The sequence below is a fragment of the Orbicella faveolata genome, unplaced genomic scaffold (assembly GCF_042242905.1).
Source record: "Orbicella faveolata isolate gen_17 unplaced genomic scaffold, um_ofav_v1 contig_46, whole genome shotgun sequence".
NCBI lineage: Eukaryota > Metazoa > Cnidaria > Anthozoa > Scleractinia > Merulinidae > Orbicella > Orbicella faveolata.
In genome coordinates this window covers 8,214,661-8,235,382 of record NW_028301576.1, presented here as the reverse complement: position 1 = coordinate 8,235,382, position 20,722 = coordinate 8,214,661, and the positions used below count along the sequence as shown (strand labels likewise).

The 20,722-nt window shown below is 38.8% G+C and overlaps 2 protein-coding genes across 2 annotated transcripts; one reads left to right on the top strand and one right to left on the bottom strand.

Annotated features, from left to right (window-relative positions):
* Positions 1-380: 380 nt before the first annotated feature.
* Positions 381-1,800, top strand: LOC110050946 (uncharacterized). The gene has a single exon (XM_020756927.2). It carries the CDS (start codon positions 522-524, stop codon positions 1,611-1,613), a length of 1,092 nt encoding a protein of 363 aa, XP_020612586.2. The 5' UTR covers positions 381-521; the 3' UTR covers positions 1,614-1,800.
* On the bottom strand, positions 1,720-18,689 carry LOC110050920 (nuclear factor NF-kappa-B p105 subunit-like). The gene is made up of 22 exons (XM_089277509.1): positions 18,510-18,689; positions 16,560-16,746; positions 16,092-16,126; positions 15,328-15,578; positions 14,508-14,719; positions 13,783-13,941; positions 13,161-13,265; positions 12,963-13,060; positions 12,119-12,257; positions 10,276-10,479; positions 9,212-9,298; positions 8,640-8,775; positions 7,729-7,840; positions 7,153-7,354; positions 6,463-6,551; positions 6,015-6,095; positions 5,368-5,535; positions 4,729-4,786; positions 4,611-4,649; positions 3,629-3,798; positions 3,240-3,399; positions 1,720-2,798 (listed from the first exon to the last, which is right to left on the bottom strand). The coding sequence occupies exons 2-22, from the start codon at positions 16,681-16,683 to the stop codon at positions 2,665-2,667; spliced, it is 2,763 nt and encodes a 920-aa protein (XP_089133635.1). The 5' UTR covers positions 16,684-16,746; positions 18,510-18,689; the 3' UTR covers positions 1,720-2,664.
* Between the last annotated feature and the right edge of the window lie 2,033 nt (positions 18,690-20,722).

Sequence of the window (20,722 nt, the reverse complement as noted above, 5' to 3'; positions counted from 1 at the left end):
AGGCGCACGCCTGTATTTGAAAATGGTTTCAACTTCGCATTTTTGTGGAGTTTCTAGAACAAAAGAATGTTGTTGTTGTTGTTGTTTGATAGATTGATCAGTGCTTTATGTCAAGGCGATCAGACGGTTCGCTCCTGGTTTCTCTCGACTTTTATACTGGGTCGCGCCTTGCCGCCGCGGTGATAGAAACCTCGATCGAGCACACCGTATTCTAAATTATTTTCTCAGACTGAAGACTCAGAAAGCTCTTACTATTCAGCTAAATTTTTAATCACGAGGCATAACTCGCGAGCTACAAAAATACCGAGAGAACAAGAAAAGATAGTAATTGCGCATTATTTTTCTTCTGTTCTTTCACGCCTCCTTTGTGCACATGTACAAAGTCACGTGCGGATGTAGGAGAGGCACGGCACGCTCTTGTATTACCACTATAACAGAAATCCGACATTTCTAATTATCATACACTTCATTATTGCTTCGAGAAGTGAAAGCGTTTCCTGCCAGAACTTCATCAACTAAGCATGAATCTCAACACAGTAGACGCCTTCAGCGTGGCTTTCGCCATTACTGTTTTTTTACTGTTCGCCATGGCTACATCCCTCGTATCTTCTACTTTGTTTTACGCCGTTTACAAGGAGAGAAAGCTTCGTGTATCTTCAGCTATGCCGGTGATGAATCTGTGCGCTGCCGGACTTGTTCTGGGACTCGTTTCTGGACTGTTCACATTGATATGCGATGTTATACAGGTCAACGAAGCCGCGGAGGTTCTACAGAGCGCGAGACGTTTCGTGGAAGAGTATTCAATCAGTGTCTATTTCCAGGCATTGTTCATTATCAGTGCCACAAGATACGGTTTGGTTCTATGTGGAGAAAAGCTCTGCCGTGTGACTGTCAAACAAGCTGTAGTGTGTATCAGTGTGACCTGGATTATTTCTGCAGTGTATGCAGGTCTTGTGGCATTTTACCGACAGGAAGGAAACGGCAGGCCTCACATCACGCATCCACGAGGTGTTGCGGCCGGACAAGTTACATTCCTTGGCTTTCTGCATTTCGGGGCGCTGTGTATCTACGCTAACTTAGTTATTTATTTTCACCAGAAGAAGGAAAATTTACCACCCGATTTTTATAGCTTAGGGTCGAGCAGCCGGAGAATGGCAGAAAGGAACATTCGCACATCGGCCAAGAACATTCAAATGATTGTCTTAATCGTGGGAACGTTGTGCGCATGTCACTTGCCATACCTTGGCATTGTTACCACTGCGATGTTTACAGGTCAGCTGTCACACAGTGTCAAAGTGCTCGCAGTCGTTGTGATGCAAAGCGGAATTTTACTCAACCTTGTTATTAACGGCTACCTCAACAAACGATTCAAGCGAGTTATCCGACCAATTCTACACCGCTTGATCGACAAAATCACCAAACACAAGAACAGACGAAGACAGATCAACGAGCTACTTCCTCAAAACAATTTTTCGTCAACCAGGATCAGCTTCAACATCTCCCACGAGAGTTCCGAGTTAACCCGGAGCAAACTTGCATTCTTTTACCGCAGACCTCTCTTCTCTCCCCAGACCCACTCAAGTCTTTTAACTGTCGGGGCCTCGGTACGATAGTTTCAAAGTCTCAATTCTAGGTCCCGCTCGGCTTTGATTGCGAGGAAGACGCCACTGAAGTTGTGGTTACTAGTTTTATTGAATGACACAATAAGATCAAGGCAAGTTTTGTAATCTATTTTATCACTTTCAGTGTATTTATTGATTCAAGTCATTAAAGCTTAGTATGGTATTTTTATTATCATCACTACATTGTGGAGTTTTAGGTACATCTGCATATACCATTACCCATACACTAACCTAAAAACTGTAAGATCACCGGCAGACATTTTCATCTCGGCAACGCAAAAACTTAAAGACAGTCCATGGCAGAAAACAAGGATCCATTCTTCCTCGTTAACACCAGGTGATTTAGCAGCTCTCGTAAGGTCTCACATGAGTGGCTTGCTACCCTTTGAGAGAACAATAGAACAAACAGCAGAAACAATGCCCCTAGCCCTAAAACAATAACAGCTGCTAACAATCAAGAGAATTACAAGCTTACGAGAGCTGCTACACTTCTGTTAACACCAGCCTTAGTAGGTCCAAATAACTTACCCATAAAAAATAGTTACAAAACGAGTAATGGATAAAGAATCAACAGATGAATAAGTACTATTAATGGCACACAAATTAATTTTACAGAGGTTTACAACAAAACTGACTTTTGAAGTCACGACAAAACTTGCGATTACATAATATTGATATAGACCAAGTAGAAATTAAACACTGTTTGCGTAAGGAATAAACAATAATAATTATAAAGTTTAGCACATTTTCTTTTTTAATATCAACTCGACGCAACGAAAATCCTCTCTTTTGTCTGAAGTCTATGTAAACTATCTATGGAGCTATGAATATCACGTGATCAGGAGAAGTAACGCAACACTCCAGAGAGCTGACCGCTCGTCACACATTGCACAATTCACGGCTGTGTTATGCGGCAAGTTGACTTAGAGTTGCGTCACACATAGTACATTGTCGGCATCTGACGTTACATTGTCACGCAATGCATGTTGCCACTGAGGATTGACAAATTCGTGCCGTCACTAATCTAATCCATTGCTGCGAGTTAAAACACATCTTGGTGTTGCCTGATTGGTCGATAGCCCCCAGCCTTTCGAGTAGACTCAAGACTTGTTGTTCCTTTCTGTAATGAAGAACTAGACGGAACACTGGAGCTCCCGGCCTCATAAGACGCCAACTCTGTAGAGAGAAAAACGGAGACCATGTGAGCCAGAAGATTTGCCGAATAAAACGCCAACTGCACGTGATTTACAAACAGTGTCTGAATAAAGAAAAGTCATTTAGTTTAGAGATTTCTTTGGTTGATCACGGGACGAAAATGAATAAGCCTTCATCTTTCTCTAGTGTGGTCTGGGTTTGATTTCTAAACGATGAGTCAAAAGGACTTCGTTTATTGTTGGTTCTCTTGGACTTTCTCGAACGCTCCCCAAATCAAAGAATATAAAATTTACTTTACTTTACAGTTGACGAACTCGTAATTATGCCCATGATCGCCTGCCTGCCTGCTTGTCTACCTACCTGCCTGACTGACTGGGTGACAGATAGACAGACAGACAGACCGACTGACATATCAATTGTTTAAGTTTTACAGCGTCCTTTTGTGAGAATGGTAGCCCTCACCTTCTGATCTGTAAGCCGACAGGGACTGGGAACCGAGACCTGAATCAAATCCCGAGTCGTGTGATAGTGGAGACTTGCGGCCATCAAGGATCTCTAACACATCTCCTCTGCGCATGTCACGAAGAACCTGCCGTAAAGTCTTGATACTACCATCAGCAGCCTACAAAAAAGGAAAGAAATAAGCTCAAATGTTCAGGCAACCCTTGCTTTTCGATACATGATTCCCGTCACAACATACTATTTAAACTCGCTCTTATTTAAACTCCTTCTTTGGTTCGTTCATTTTCGAGTTTTTTTCCGTTCGTTTTTCTTTTAGTTGGTTGGTATTATCCAGCCAGCTACTCATGTCCCAAGGATTAACCATTCATAACAGAATAAACGCATATTACCTCATATTGTGCCAACACTTGTGTGGTCGGGCTTGAGTGTATAGCGAACGCACTCTCCAATGTTCCTAGGCCCAGTCTCTTGGCTAGTTCACGCCAGTCCGCTCCAATACTGGGATCTAGTCTTTGGGCCATTTTCCGTCGGACATAAGGATCCAGCTTGTCCATGTCACCTGACAGATTACAAATAACTGTTAGGTCATGTTCTATTGGGATCAACCGTTTCAACCGCAACCGGTTTGGTTGATACGGTTGACGTTTCTCAATAGAACCAAGTTCCAACCGTTTTCGGTTGAACGCGGTAACGCCTGGGACTAGTCCTTACGTGAACTACAATCACGTGACACATTCACGTTGACGCTTTTTCAACCGTTTCAACCTGGTTTGAGGCCGGTTGAAAAAGTTGATCAACTAAATTAACCGAAAACGGTTTTTCCCCATTACAACACGAAAAAACCCAGCCAACCCAACCAACAACAACAACAACAATAATCAGACCAGACCAGAAACGGTTGATCCCAATAAAATAGAACCCGACCTTGATGTATACAGTTGTTTCAATGAATGTCCTTACAGCATTAATAAGTCATAATACAACACTTGTTTATTCCTAAATCTAAATATAGTTGTCTTTTAGAGCGGTTTTCATTTGAGTGTCGAAAGTAATTAGACAATTACTTTGGTTTTGGTTTTGGTGTTACTACGGTTTGAGATTGGCTGAGTAGTCTAATTGGTAAGTAACTGGTTTGGTTTTGGTTTTACGACACTCAATTGAAAACCGCTCTATGCTGTAATTAACTATGTCCCAACATTTGGAATTGGTCTTCTTACGATTGGAATTTTATAAATCTTTATTCTTATTAGTTTAGGTGTCCCAATTAGCCAATTATTTTACAGTGAGCTCGAATTTTGACACTTAAATTAAGTTATTTATTTATTTATTTATTTGGTTGTTTACTTATTTATTTATCTATGTATTTCCTACCTTGACCCAGAGTGAGACCTGTCAGACCAGCTGTCAGCTCTGAAAACACAACATCAAAAAGTGTTAGTTCAGAGAGTTTGCACAATACCTCAAGCTTTTAAAAGGAGACAAAACTCACCGTCATCTTGCGAAGGATCAGTGCTCAGCGCTTCGTCTTCATCCAAGATTTCTTGAACCTGACAAAGTAAAAAACGTTCTTAATTAACAAGATGGAAAAGTCAAATGATCTAACTGGGTGTTAAATACATTTTTCTTTGTATTTGTTTGGATAATTTAGTCGTGCGTCGCAGCAGTATTCAGTCCCTGGGTGATGATTTGTTTTTTAAATTCCCATCACTCGGCTATTGACAATGTACTGTTACTGTAAAGAGAAATTTCATGTTAAACAATCGTAAAATTGATGGCTTGGATATGAGCTTACATGTCCTTAGAGTAGTTTCATCAAATGAATGACATTAGTTAAAAGAGGTAGCTCACCGTTTGTGCTGCAGTGCATCTTGAAAAGTTAAGCCTAAAGTTTTCAAATTAGTCCTTTGCAATCTGTGTTAATCTTATCCATCCTTAACCATCCTTGTCCTTTTTTGGATCATTATTATCTCTTACGTGTTTTTCTACCTTAGTAAACTATTTTTTTTCAAGTTTCCTTCAATTTAAAGGCAATTTTTTACGTAGCCAAAATAACTCAAAATACCGCGACTAGGAACAACAAGGAAACAGTTTTATCCTAAATTCATCAAATAGGATTTAAAACACTTACTTCAGCCACGTTAGCTAAGTCAAAAGCTGTTTCTTCATCACTGTTTTGTAAGGTGGTATCAGCTCCTGCAGCCACTAGAAGAGCTGTCTGGCCCTTGAGCCCGCTGGCGGCAGCTATATGCAGCGGTGTGTTACCATCAAAGGTGGTAGCGTCTACATCACAGTTTGCCTAATAAGGAAATGTTACATCTTTAAACCTGATTGAACACTCAAGCAACCAATGAAAATCTAGTCTACATTTGTCTTCACATAAGATCCGCATCAGAGAAACTGCTAACCCTAAGCAATAAGACAATTTTTTAACGTTTTTTTTTCAGTTTCCTGGGTTTTTTTTAGCTTTCTCGCCTTGAGCAGAAAAAAAGTCACAGTAAATGAATTATCAAGAAATTACGTGGGTTGTTTCAAAGCAAAATCTCGCTAAGAAATGACTGCCGATAAATAAAAAAAAACAAAACAAAAAAAAAACTAGAGAATTAAAGAAGAAACGAGCGAAGAAACTGAGATATGTAACTGAAGGAGGCAAACAAAACCGATTAAAAAGAAAGTGTGATTAAATTGCTCGAGAGGCGATCAAAAAGGAAACTGATGAAAGAAGAATACCTAACTTATTCAATAGTAGAATAAAAACAGGATCACATAAAAATTTACCTCCAATATGAGAAACCCAGCCACGGCCAAGTTATCTTGTTCAACGGCATGATGAAGTGGAGTTTTACCACTTGTACCGTCCTAGAAAAAAAAAAATAGCAAGCGCGATTCAATACTTCTCCGCGATCAGAGCCCAAGTCTAGATAGAAAAGACCTTTGACCCTCTCTGCATAAAGGTGACTAGTATCTCTTTATTTTTATACTGCAGTGATCGCGACTACTGCAGCATTACAAGCGCGTACACTCATATTACACGCATTTTACACGCATTCACGCGCGCGAAACACGCAACTTGTTGACTTCGAACTCAAGCTTGGCCAGACCTCTTGTATTGTACATTGGTCGTACCAGAAGTTTGTACTAAACATGTCAGTACAAACTACATGTAAGGCAGAAACTCTAAGAGAAAAAAAGCGCCTGATAAGAAAAGCTTAGAATATCGTCATACCTGAGCACTCATGTTGGCACCAGCCGAGTTTAGAAGTTTAAGGACATCTTTACTGCCAGCCAGGACGGCTAGATGCACTGGAGTCACACCTGCGAACAACAACGTCTATTATGAACAAACTGTCAATGTTCACAAACTCACTTGCGTTTATTTTTGCACAGTTCTTATCATGCTTTACAGAACATTCTCCATGTGCATGTTATCGTATTTCTTCTATCTACGCATGGCCTTTGCCTTGAGGAACTTCATCGTTGTTTTCACCTCTTTAATCCTTCACAACTTAAGATTGCATTTCTCCTTTCGTTTTATCTAAAGCATAACTTTATGTTTTCTAGTGTATTGATTCGAGTCTCCTCCTTCTTTCGTCAAGTATTGGACTTTGATAGAACAAATGTACCTTCATCTTCAAAGATTCAACCAGGGCACATCATCAGCAAAGGAAAAAAAACATTGAATTTTTGTACTGAAGGAACTATCGTATGGTGCAGTGCCAGTTTGCAACAAAAATCAATCCTCAATCAAAGTCAATGAATTTAAGGGTTTTCAAGCCAGGCTAACGGCACCCTCCACCTACAATGGGGTCTTAATTATCCAAAAGTTCAATAATCTACGTTTCACTCATCACCACAAACCTAATTATACTTAACTTTCAGTTACTGATAAAACTTGCAATCTTGTGTCAGCACTTACCTTGGTAGTTCTGCCAGTTTAGAACTGTTTTTGACACATTATAGTTCAAGAGAGCTTTCAAACACACGGCATCTCCATGCATACATGCAATGTGCACGGCAGTGTTTCCATGACGATCACGTGATCTAACATTGGCACTCGCTCTTAACAAACAGTCCAGCATGCGAGGTTGCTTAGTGATGGCAGCGAGATGAAGAGGAGACTGGAAAGAGAAAACATGAAGGAATGGTAACCAACCAGAGATGAGTAAAAAAAGATGGCTACTAGGCTTTTTGTATTTCTACTACCCTCTCTGGCAACTGAAAAACAGCTATTCTTAGTATTTGATAAATATACAACCTTAGTTGTCTATTGTGATTGTCAAAGCCGAACGTAGAGGGAAAAAATACAGACAAAATACCACATAGTTCCCATCATGCAAGTGAAGTAACAAAATACTACAGGGTACCCATCATGCAAATCAAAGAAACAAAAACCACAGGTTACCCACCACGTAAAATCAAATTAAAGATACTACAGGAAACCAATCATGTAAATCATACTCATGCAATGTATGTGATAAATAGAATGACTTACCTGTCTCAAGAAGTTATATTCGCTGATGTAAGACTCTGGCAGACCAGCCATGATGTCAATAAGACACTGAACTACTTCTTGTTGGGAATTGATCACAGCAAGGTGAAGAGCACTGTTGGAAGACACGGTACAAGGTAAGGCACAATAAGAAAAACAGCTTATAAATGTGCAATAACTTTAATATCACTTCTTGATCTAAACTGTTAAAGAGGAAAAGACATGGGCTTTCACTAAAATATGAAAATAATTCACTCAGTGACACATCAGAAGCTGTAAACAAAAATTCTTTAAAATGTCATGAATCCAAATAGTAAAATTGGGAAAGGACCTAGCTTATACAATAAATTTCTACAGTAGATAGTGTTTTTTCAAGAAAAAGCAAGGCTTTATGCCCATGTTGTTTGCAAGTAGTTAGAATGGGGAAAAAGCAAAACATATTATAAAGCCATTAACGACTGGGCCACACTACCAAGTGCTTCAAAGAAACTGATGCCGAAAACTATTTTTAAATACAAACTGAAACAGTTTTTATTGAACCATTTTAACCTTAGTTAGTAGTAGTTTAATTCTTGTTTTAGTTTTTTAATCTTAGTTAGCTTACCGCATAGGTTTTTGTCCTTTTTATTGTATTTTAGATTTTAATGTATTTTAAAGGTTTAACATTTATTTTCTCAGAGGACCCTCCTGAAAACCACCTTATGGTGATTGGAGGCCTCCTCTTAAAATACTATGTATTATGTATTATTAGTAGTAGTAGTACAAGAAGATGTTTAATTAATGGTTTATTCACAACTGCTGAGACTAGACTTCTCATTCCAGGGCTTAGCATCTAAAGATCACCAAGCTATTTGTAGCTGTTTATAACACAGATGTAAGCATCAAATGCAGGCTGTTCGACAGTAATAACTTACGTGTCTCCACTATCATCTTGTACTGCCGTCAAATGTCTTTGAGCAGCAAGTAAATACCGCATATCACCAGTGGCAGCATAATCACGCATGGCAGCAGCTGACTTCTCAGCAAGGTTCCATGCTAATTCACTAAGATCTGTGACAAGACAGTCAGTAATCTTGTTATTTTTTTTAAACAAGAATATTGCTTTTTGAAATGTTTGAAGCATCATCTTCAATAAACTACAGCTGGATAGCTTACCCTTTATGAATGCCACATGAGCATATATTTCTCAACAAAGACCATCACTGACCTAAACTAATAAAATATCCTACTTGAATTTTTGTCACTAGCTCCATGATACAATATTGTTTTTAAATTGCTATTTTAAATGTTGTTCCAACTTAACTGTGCTTTTAGTTCCTGATAATCTTCTCTGCTTCAATAAGTAGTATATTGTATATTAATTGTTTTGTAATGTTTCCAGAGTATTCCGATGTTAAATAAAAATACCAATCATTTTGAATCAACCAAAATCAGATCTAACGAGTCACAGCAGACTGTCTGCTGTCACATGTCACACACATCTAACCTGCTTGGTGTGACTGTCCAGATGCTTGTGACTGTCCAGAAGAATGCGATTGTCCTTGTTGAGAGGTACCTGCACCTCCTGAGCCTCCTGCAAAAAGAAATAAGCGTCAACATGACTTCACCAAGTTAAATTTCACCATCTTTGTTAAGACATTTTAAGCATGGAGCATTCCTTAAATGTTGTTGATCTTACAATACTTGCAATATGCAGTTCCAGGAAATATCCATATCCCAAGAAAGATTTTTGGAAGGGTAGGAATATTTTCGAGAACAATACAGCAAATACATAGTATTAAAATTAGCCTAACAAGTGAAATGACCAGGGCTTTTAAGGAAAAAATCCAGACATCTGGACCACTGCTCTAACCACTGCACATGCATGCAGCTTGAGTTGAACACAACAGTCAAGATGATGTCAACTGCAAATGGCTGACTACTCAGCCTCCTGTTACTGTAGTAGGAACATATTTTAGGTTTATTTTTCATACATGTAGCCAGTGTCTCTAGTTCACATGTTAATATCATATGTTATGTGCAGGGCTCAAAGTTAACTCTTTAATCCACTTGCAAAGTTTTGCTAGTGGGATTTTTTCCACTGGCAAGCTGGTGAGATCACTAGCAAAATCTTTCCAAATGTTTGTGAGACATGGATGATTCTAACTCGCAAACGTTTACTAGTGGATATTTTTCTCACTCACAGATTATCAAAATCACTTGCATTTTGTGAGTTTACATTTGTTAATTTCGAGCCCTGATGTGTACATTGAACATGTACACCCCAATGTATGTGCCTTTAATTATGGTGGAAACCCAGTTTTTTAAATCACCTAGTGAAATGGAAAGTGGTTAGCACAATCGACGGTAATGTTCTTCATGCTTTCCTCACCAAGGAAGCAAACAATTGTTTCAAATAATCAGAGGTTAAAAATATTCTAGTGTTTGAAAACTTGGGGTTCTGTACATGTATACTGATGGTGTTCTACACCCCAAACGCACATGCTGCATGTTAGTTAAAGTTCAGTGGTTAGAAACAAGAGCCATTTAATGATCAGTGTGAAAATTCACCTTGATTGTTAGACTGTGAAGTGCCTGGATTGGCAAACCAAAGGGCAGAACCCAGTAAGCCCAATGGAGCAAAAGTACCAAAACCCCCACCACCAGCACCAGCCCCGCCCATGCCAGGAGGTCCACCTCCACCACCACCACCACTGAAGTAGTCAGAGAAATGAGGGATTTTCTTGCGTCTTTTAGCACCAATCTGCTCTTTGTCTGATAAGAAAAATATGACGCATGCATGTAATTATCACGATTCAATGGGGGAAAAGACTAGGTCACTCCAATAAGGAAACAAGTTAATATTTATTTGGTCAGAATGCCATCATTAAGAATTGAAGGGTTTCATGCAAAAAGGGCGTATATACTTTTGGGGCCGATTTTTATTTTTTTGCAGGATTGAGCTAATTTTTGGCAGACTGACTTGTTTTGACATGAAAAGCATCGTTCCATAATAATTGTCTTTGTTGATTTGCACGTTTTCAAGAAATGTATGCAAAAAACTCAGTTTTCTGAGGGTATCTTTTGGAGATCTTTTGCTGAATGAAAATCAAGGGAAACCCTTTGTTATGCTAAATGATGAAGTCACCGAAGCGTGGCATTTGTCACTAGTTGTTCGAACTGATACAAGATTTATTATTCATATAATTACACTATTCTCTTACTGTTGCTTTTTTAGCGCAAGCAAATAAGGCACTGAACAGGCCAGATTTGAGTTTGTTTTGTCGTGACACTGGTTCAATACGAGGTCGGTCAATTTTTTTTTTCCAGTCTATTTCTCTACTTCTTTCAAAAATAAAAACATCTATTTAAAAAAAAAAAAACGTGCTGAACATTGAAGCTGCTAAAAGTAACCGTCTAAGCTCACGTCATGTTGAAATCCACCTTCGAAGGATTCGCTCCATAAGATGCCGCTTGGAAAACTGAGTTTTTTTGCATACGTTATTTCTCGAAAACAAAGCACAAATCAACAAAAACAATTACGCAACAATGCTTTTCATTTCAAAACAAGTCAGTCTGCCAAAAATTAGCTCAATCCTACAAAAAATAAAAATCGGCCCAAAAAGCTCTATACACCCTTTTTGCACGAAAGCCTTCAATTGCAGTTACCAAGGCCAAGATTTGTGTTATCCCACAACGCCAAAGGCTTACAAACAGTAGGTAGGGCCTTGATAATTTTATCATATACACTGTAATACAAAGTTGAGTCCAACAAAACCCTCATTTATCATTTCAGGCTTGTACCTGTAACTATGGCAGCAGCCTAAAGCTTTTTCCTTTGCGGAGCATTGAAATTCTTTCATACTAATGCTTGCAAAGTTGGCAACATGTACAAACTGTAGTACAGAAGGATGATGCTATTATAGCACTCTTAATTATCAGTATAAAGGAATTCTGCATGCATAATTTCTATTGTCTAAAGGTATATCATTGATAGTAGGGCATGACAATTCAATGCCAACAGCAATTGATAGAGGAAGAAAATTCTCAAATTCATTAATACTTCACCAAGTTTAAACAAAGCAAATCATGACCATGACAGTGTTTGGATATCTGATCTTAATTAGCATACATTTTTACAATTTTAATTCTCTGTTTTCTCCTTACTTTAAGTTTCGATTGTGAAGATATATCAAACACTCAAAAGACATTTTTCCAAACATCTCAAAGTTCATCAAAAATACTCCACAGCACATCATTTTTTCAACTCTCTTCTCGGTGTTTGGAGGCATGAACACGGTGTTTTGTGTTTGATATAATTTTATTACTAGAAACAGCAAGAAACAGCTGTAATTATAACTACATGTTATCTGTTACTTGATAGCGACTACTTGAAAATAAGTTGACCACATACCAAATAGTTGTGGCTGATAAGTAAACTCCACTGGTTCACTTGTTTCCTGGTCAGACTTGCGCCTCAATTCCAGGTGCACCTTGACAGGCCTTTCAGTAGCAATATTCCAGTACGCAGGAGTCTTGAAAACTATCGCAACCTAAATCAGTTCAGAAGTATGAATGACAAAATCACAAAAGTATTCATACAGATATACATCCTTAACAGTTCCAATTGTACACTGTACATCAACTATGTGTAAACCTCTTTAGTATGGACATCACAAAGTTAAAGGTGCATACATGACGCTGAGTTTCTGTGTTAATTCTGGCTACATGTGTGTCCAACCTATAGCTCTAGATAAAGATAAAATGTACTCTGGCTAGTTTCTCAGGAACCAAGTTAAATGTCCATGAGATAGAGGTGTCTGTCTTAGAAAAGTGTCTTTGAGGAAAGGTTCGGCTGTACTGGATACTCAGAAGGACAGAAACACTTGTACGCATCTCTCACAACAAGGGCATATTAATAGTACATGAAACATTTCATGTCAGTCTGCTCATGACTAGCTTTTGCCCATAAGGTCACTGCTCGATAACTCCCGGTCACTTTCTTGAAGAAAACATATAGCAATCTCTTGGTCACCATGAGGATATCTAAGTTTAAAAAAAAAACAACAACAACAACAACAAAACAGGTGTCTGGCTATTCAATTGATTTTCTGCTCTATGAAATAAGCAAAAACCTGTACAACTGGTCCATGTAAAATCCAGTGGATGGTTTAAGAATTCTCATGGGCAGTTGAAACTTGTCGACTATGCTATTCAGCCATTAAATTATGCTCTGATATTAGGTCAGAAAACAGCACCTGTCTGTGAACATCTGTAGGAGCAAACACTCCTCCAGCCTCCCATGTTTTTTTGCCAGTCTCCACATCAATCTCATAGAACATAACATCAATGTCCTCTATGAGACACAAGAAGAGAAAATTTTTGTTAAGAAAAATGAGGCACTGGTATTTAGTATATATGTAACACTGAAAACAATTATCACAGCTGATATTTACCTTTCTGTACTTTGTCACACAACAAGTAGACTTCATCACCACCTGTGACACAGCCAGAGTTGCGATCCATGCGGCAAATCTTTAGATTGGAAGCCGATGGGGCTTCTGTGAAAGTTCAAGAAATATATCACGTGGTTTAATATACTTCCATAATTTAATTTAATTTAATTGTAATTTAAGCTTTTTAAAATCATTATAAGTTTACTTATAATTGTAATTTTAGCTTTTTAGCCTTTTTATTCCATTTTTAATCTTGTCACGTGCATTTGAACATTTTGTGAAATTTGCGCATTATAAATGTTATTATTATTATTAAAAATGAGGTATCAATCAGCTCTGAAGAGAGAAATTATTTGCACACTAAAACAAGTTGAAGTACATCCATTACATGTAGGTATTACGACAGTGTACATGTACATCTGTACACTAGTTTTAGCGCAGTGAATTCAGAAAAATATTGTCCACACCCTCCACAGAAGGCTCTTTGTCCTACCTCCACCCCCATAGAAATTCCAGGTCAGGTTCATACTTAACAATTTTGGCTTTTGACAAGTTTCTTTCCTCTCAGAATCAGTTTTGAAATCACTCTTCGACTAGAGAAATTTCTTTCAACTCAACTCACTTGAATCATACACTGGATTTGAGATGCAAGGTGGTAAGGCTTTTGTAAAACAGCCACCATCATCAGGGAGATATGCCTGAAAGCACAGTCTGACGGCATTCAAGTTCATACTCTGCTTCTGGTCCTCCACCATTTGGCGAACTTTTTGTGACTCCTCCGCTGTGACAACAAAATAAAATGAAGGTACACTTTTTAAAAATACCTGTCAGAGGTGCTATGACCAAATGGTTGGCACACTGAACAGTACCCTGAGACAAGTGGCCCGGGTTCAAGCTCTTGCTCTGGTCACTGTGTTCTTTTCTTGGGCAAAACACTTAACTTTCACAGTGCCTCTACCACCCAGGTGTATAAATAGGTACCACATGACAATAGAGTAGGGGGAGTAGCCAAAAATGCATTGTACATGTACCGCTAGTCAATAAATGGTGTGGATACTGGGATAAGCTTTGGCAAGGTACAAGTACTTTGGCCCAACACAAACTTTTCCTTTCATATATTGTACATTCAAATGAAGCTGTTTTGTAATGGTATTCTCCACACAATCCTTAAGTTTATAATTCCAAGTTTAAAGTTTCACTTCTACCAGACATTCATTTATGATATTATTATATGTATACATGCATGTATGTACATTGTACATCACCTAGATCCAACAGGAAGTACATGTACTCAACATTACAAGTCATTTATTAGTAAATTATCCCTTAAGTTATAAATCCATGTACCTGCCACAGCCTCAGCCATGGTCCTGTTAAAAGTAGCTGTTTCGCCATCTGCTAACGCTTGATCACCCACCAGTTCCATATCAAAGCCCTTGCTGTCTGCTGTCAGTGCGTGTAGAGTTGCTGTGTGAAGGGTCTGCATTTTTATGTAACGTTCCATCAACACTTTACCCACACTTTTCTTTGTCACATGTTGAATACCAAGATTTGGAAAGCTACAAGTGCATGGAAGAGTTGACAGAAATATGGTATTGCCTTAAATCACAAAATCAACATAAAAAATACAGACTAGGAAGTGGAACTGAAAGTACTTTGTCTCTGGACTAAGAAACTGAGGGGTTTTATACCTGCTGACTTCTTAAGAATCACAGACATGAGATTTCCATCCTATTAGTGCCAGGATTTCAGAAGGAAACCTGACCATTGAATTCTGAGAAACTCCTAAGATCTCTGAAGCCATTCTGAACATTTCTGGCTACCATTCCCAATATCTGTTTTGCAAACTTGTAGTTGATGTTGTCATCAGTAGTTTTCCCTTGAATTAAATTAGAAAACTGGGGAACATCTACAAGTACACTGACATTACTTTTCTTGCATTGTTTGAAAGTGCACAAATCTTTAGCTTGGCAAGGGCATATGAACTTTTTTTGGATCATTTTTCAGGAGAGTCAAATTGCAGACTGTACAAGTACATGTACTATAAGAGGGTAACCTTTTTAGCCTGGACTAACTAGCAAACCATAGTAAGAACTTTCCCAACGGGTTACAAGCACAAACATTTGTTTTCTTTGCACCCTGTACCAGTTAATCTACGACACTTTACCTTGCTGTCATTCCATGCTCTGGACCAATCTGGACAGTGACCGCCCCATTGTTGGAATTCTTGCCAATCAGACTGTGCGCATGCGGCATGGGAGGCTCATCAACTGTCACTAATGATACCACAATACGGGCGGGACCGTGATAGTTACACAGTTGAACAGAGGGGTATGACTTCTTACCCTTCTCAGAATATTGACCGGGCAGGCCACCGTGAGACGGTCCCTCACATGGGTAACGAAAACGAAAACCTCTCTGTATGAAGAAAAAAATTAAAGCAAATCACATTTATTTACCAGTATATTGGATACAATGTCTACAGGTAATAATATTATGAAGGGACTGACTATTCATTTCTTTTTATTAGCAACTGCCTTGCAAAACAAAGGACAGGTGCTTGAAACATCCAGGAGCTTCCACATCGTAGATGGAGACCACTTCCATGACTGGCAAATCTTGGCAACCCAGCCATGAGCCCTCATGCACAAGGAGAAAACAGGCACCCCTCGAAATGATAAAACAGTTGAAAGTGAGGGAAAGGGGCAAGGGGAAAGCTTGTGAGAAGAGCCCTGACACTCAAGAAATACTCATGAAAATGTTCACCAAAAGTCGACTGTGAGAGTGCACTTAAGTGCAAGAGCTGACTACAAAGGTCAGACCAGTGTTTGTTGTTGTTAACTCTCTAAACTGAATTTAACTCCAGCATTTAATTAGCACTGACATCTTAATTAATATCTAGTGTACATATGTACACTGTAACGTGCTTACTTGTTTAGGTTGCTCAAGGATTTCCATGTAAGGACCTAAAAGAAATCAATCCAAAATTAGAGATTCTCACTGCTACATAGAAGAATATCTAGAGTATCCCACTTAACATTAGAAAATTACAGAATTCACAATTGACATGTATGATGTAAAGCTTTCGATGAATTAAAATTGTTCCAAAAGAGCCCATAAATGTACCTTATAACTTATAATCTAATTACTTTTTTATGACAAAATAAGTTGAAAGTAGAGAGAATAAAGGAACTGACAATTTCTGGTCTAAGTCTTGATTTGGAAGTAAACTCTTCACACAAATATCAATAACTACATAAAACAAGTGCCAAACTAAAACAGCTCTGACTTCCACTCATGTTTCTGTGAGTACTAAATACTGAGTTTTCACATACACTTGGGAAATTAAAGCACACATTACCAAGTGTTTGTGAATGAACTCATAAAGCAGTATGATACCTGAATATGTGGCTGTAGGCACCTGGAGTGCCGAGATGTCTGGTAGATATCCAGGAGTCATAATATCCATCAATAAGCTGTCAGTTAGAGTTTCGCCTATCTGTCTCTCTGAGTTGGTCGCCATTTTGGCAGAAGTTGGCGAAAATGTGCGAGTGTTTTCCTGTAGGCTGTGTGATGTTACCTATATCTCTTTTAAATGAAACAAGAGAGAAGAAACAGCTTATGCATATACTATACAAGTAGCAAGTACCCTTGTTAACTGAAAAGCAGTTTTTGATTGGGTAACATATTACATCCTGCCTCAAACTGTGCAACTCCCTCCTATAGCAATCTTGCTTACTCCCAAAGGGGTCTCAGAATTTTAGCCAAATTTCACAGGTCCGTACTTTATGTATCTCAAATGTTTTTGCAGTTCCTTCTCCAAGTCTTGGTTTCTTCTCAAGGCTAAGAAAGTATCAGGTCTTCAGAAAATATACTAGTTTCACCATCTCACAAAGTATCGAATTCACCATTCACTACCCTTTCTCTGGGGCAATAACAGTTTGCATGCAACCATTACAGTAACGACACTCAAACTGTGAACACTTGACAGTTTTTTGTACATTTTTTTATGGTGACTATAGAATGCAGCCTCTTCATATAAATGTATAATGTTAGCATTTTTAAAGTGTAAAAATACTTAATATTCTTGTTAAAATTAAGAGCCAGCCCTGCATTCTATGGTCACTACGAAAATGTAGTAAAAGAAAAATAACAAGTGTTCACGGTTTGAGTGTACTCAATCACTGTAAATACCTTCGAAAGCTCACAGATAAAGAAGAGACCACTCGCAGAATCATTTTGTTGCCATAAAATGCTGACCATCTCCATGAATCAACTTCAAAATTCTGTATCTAAACCTCACTCACAAAGTGTATCAACAATTACACTGTGGTGTCTATGGCCAACTCTCGCAATATTTGTCAGTATGACCTTAAAAACCCAGGCGCTGATTTCAACAATGTGTAGTTCCAGCAAACATTCATACCTCCCCCAAGGAAGGGATTTTTCTAAGCCCCCCCCCCCCCCCCACCCCAACTCCTCTAGAAATTCAATTAAGCTTCATACATTTCAGCCTTTACATTTTTTGGTCTAACATAAACTGCCATCCCCACAATCCCTTCTGCAGGGGGAGTATGGATATTTTCTGGAACTCTGCACAATGTACAAATGTTGCACTTTATTAAACTACGAACAATCAATCAAGCGATAAGGTCATTTCCACACATTCTGGGAAAAGTCACATGTCCCTAAACAAGGTTATCAATGGTAACACACAGATGCTCTCTATCATTTTTTCCTTTCGTGGAAGGCTGCTGTAATAACACAGGCCACGTAAAAGTATAATCTGTGATACCACACATGAAAATGTCCAGAAAGTGATACATAGCTGATCTATCAGCAGATATGGCCTATCGTGGTGATTCAGTTCAACCCAACATTCTACGTCCCAACACAGTAAAGTTTAATTATGTGTAAAATTTTTATGTCTCTACTTCAGACTGCCAAACGGACTACTGAGACCAAACGGCCTCAGACGCCTTTTTAATTAGCACACTTAAAATGTGCGGAATTGGCTGTGCACGGTAAGAAAAAAGGCTCACTTACAACGGCTGAGAAAGGGAAAATAACTTAAACGTGTAAGCTTACATGCTTCAACACACCTTCAATTAGGATGGAAAATGTCAGAAGGACGACGTTTATAAATGCCATCGAGGCATTTCCGAACTCAGATTGAATCCAAAAACAACTTTTTAATTTTTTGGTAAGCTTTTTTCTCCTTTTCTCGCTGAAAGTAAGATGTGTGCTGCAATCCCAGTGCTGTACGTAAAGTGTAAAGTGACTTCGAAAGCAAGGCAAAGAAGTCAGCTGTACTGTTTCTACGTTTCCTTCACCAAGCAATCCACCTACCTGCTAGCGATCGTTAAAAGTTTCTCCCTTATACTGTACAATCTCTTTTCTCGTGTCAGCTTTCGTTTGTGTACATCAATAAATCTTATATAAATGCTTCATCCACGTTTGAAAACTGAAAGGCAAGCTATCGTTTATAGACTCCATTCCCCCAACTCCGAGGGACTTCCCCGTTCTAGTTTTGAGCTTTCTTATTGGACAAGAACAACCATGTGATCAGACTGGTTTGGTGATGTAATGATCTAACAGTACAAAAATAACTCACTCGCCGGAAGAGATCTTAGTTGCTTTTTGCACCTAGGGAAATTTCCCAGCGTTTCACTGTGTTGTACACAAAATTGAAAACAACAGCGCGAAAATGCTTGTGATGTAAGAATGATGAATACGCTGTTTATTCTGGAGGAAGTGGGAAGTCGACGATTGTGGAATGACCGATATGTTCCTAGGAAATTTCCCAACTACAAAGCGTCAAGTTCATCAGCAACCAACAACAGTTTTCTCTCAAGTGATATAAAACGTTGTTTTAGACTTTCCTGGAGTGATTTTAAAGCTTTGGTCGTTAATTTTAGGCTGAGCCGTAAACGTTTGAAGTTCTTTTAGTACTGCAAAAACCGTGTAAGTTCGGTCATTCTGGGGCTGACTGGAATCTTCTCCTCTTTTGTCCGTTTCCGAAAAGCTTTATAGGTCTTATTGCCCTTCCGAAAATCATAGCTGACCTTTTTTGGGGGTATTTACATTTACATTTACATCAATCCGAAAACAACAGGCATTAAATTTCTAAAGTTCACGAAAGTTGGAGGTAACAATTCCCTTAAAGTGCCACTGAAACGAAATTTTCGTATGTGAGATTTTTGCTTAGTAATAAAGTTTCAACCTTACTTGGAAACACTGCAATATTTTTTTTTGGCATACGGTAAGCGAAAACTGCTTTTTCAGCCGTTCGAAGTTGGCTGGTTAAGCCCGAAATTAGCGGCCATTTTGGCGCGGCCAAAACAGCCTAGTGACGTCACTGGTTGTATTACTCTCAAGGCGCGCTGAAAATTTAGAGTGATTATGGGGGAAGAGATTACTGTTCGAAGCCCCCCCCCCCCCCAAAAAAAAAAACATCTTAAGGACATCTCAGAGCTGCAAAGCAGATAATAACAGTAGCCTTAGACATGAAGAGGTCGAGAGTCGATCCTGGGGCTTTCCAGTCTATTTAATTGGATATTTGCAGGATACAGTATACCTTCAGGGGTGTCTCGCGCGCAAGCGATGTAGCGCGTGCAGTTTAAGCTGTAGATACCTAAACCCCTATATCAAATTAAAGCTTATGGAGCTGGCTATCAAACTATACCAAGAATTTTGAAAGAAAATGAATTGTCGAATTTTTCACGACCACTAAATGCGAGCGCCCGAATCACCTTTCGAAAGCTAAAAGTCAAAGCGAATTTCGTTTTTCGCCAATTTATTTTTTCCTCGGTTTCAGGGCCCAAAGCGCTTAAAAAACGTGTCTGCGTTTTGGCATATTCAATTGCAGTAAAAAGTTACAGAACATTTTCGAAATAGGATTTAAAAAATGTGGAGTGATCGTACAAAAATCGCTCTCGAAGAAAAAGTATCTCGAAATTAACAATTCCCAGACAGGCTTTTGTAGTTTATATGTTAAACTAGCCACTGTCCAAATTTAAGAGCAATTGAACAAAATCCCTTTGAGTTATAACTCTTTAAAGTGTCTACTTCAAGTGAAAAAATTTATTCGAGAAAACAGCGCTAAGAAAAATTTTATGCTTCGCAAACAAACTCCGCCCACAAACGCCTTCAACTGGGTTCTCAGATAACTAAGCCAATCAGTGCAGGGAAAGTTTACTACCGTTAACCTCCTGGTGAAATTTACGCGCGAATCGCTAAAAAACTCTTGTGTTTAGCAATGCGCTCAAGGAACCGAAGGCAGAGAGATAATTTTTCTGTAGCTCGGTTTTTCTTGTAGCTGGTCTGGCAAAATGGGGAAGACTAAAAAGGATACGAGCGCTAGAGTGGCTGAGCGAAGGAAACAAACAAAAGAAAGCGCAGAGAGCAACTGTGTGTGGGCAACTGTGCATGGATAATATTTCAAATGGTCTCAATGAGTCCGACGATTCGTCGATATCGGACTCAGCACCCCTGTTATTGCTGTCAAGTTCCGAAATTTTTACAGAACCTTTCTTTTCTCTTACCACGAATATTTGCCCGCC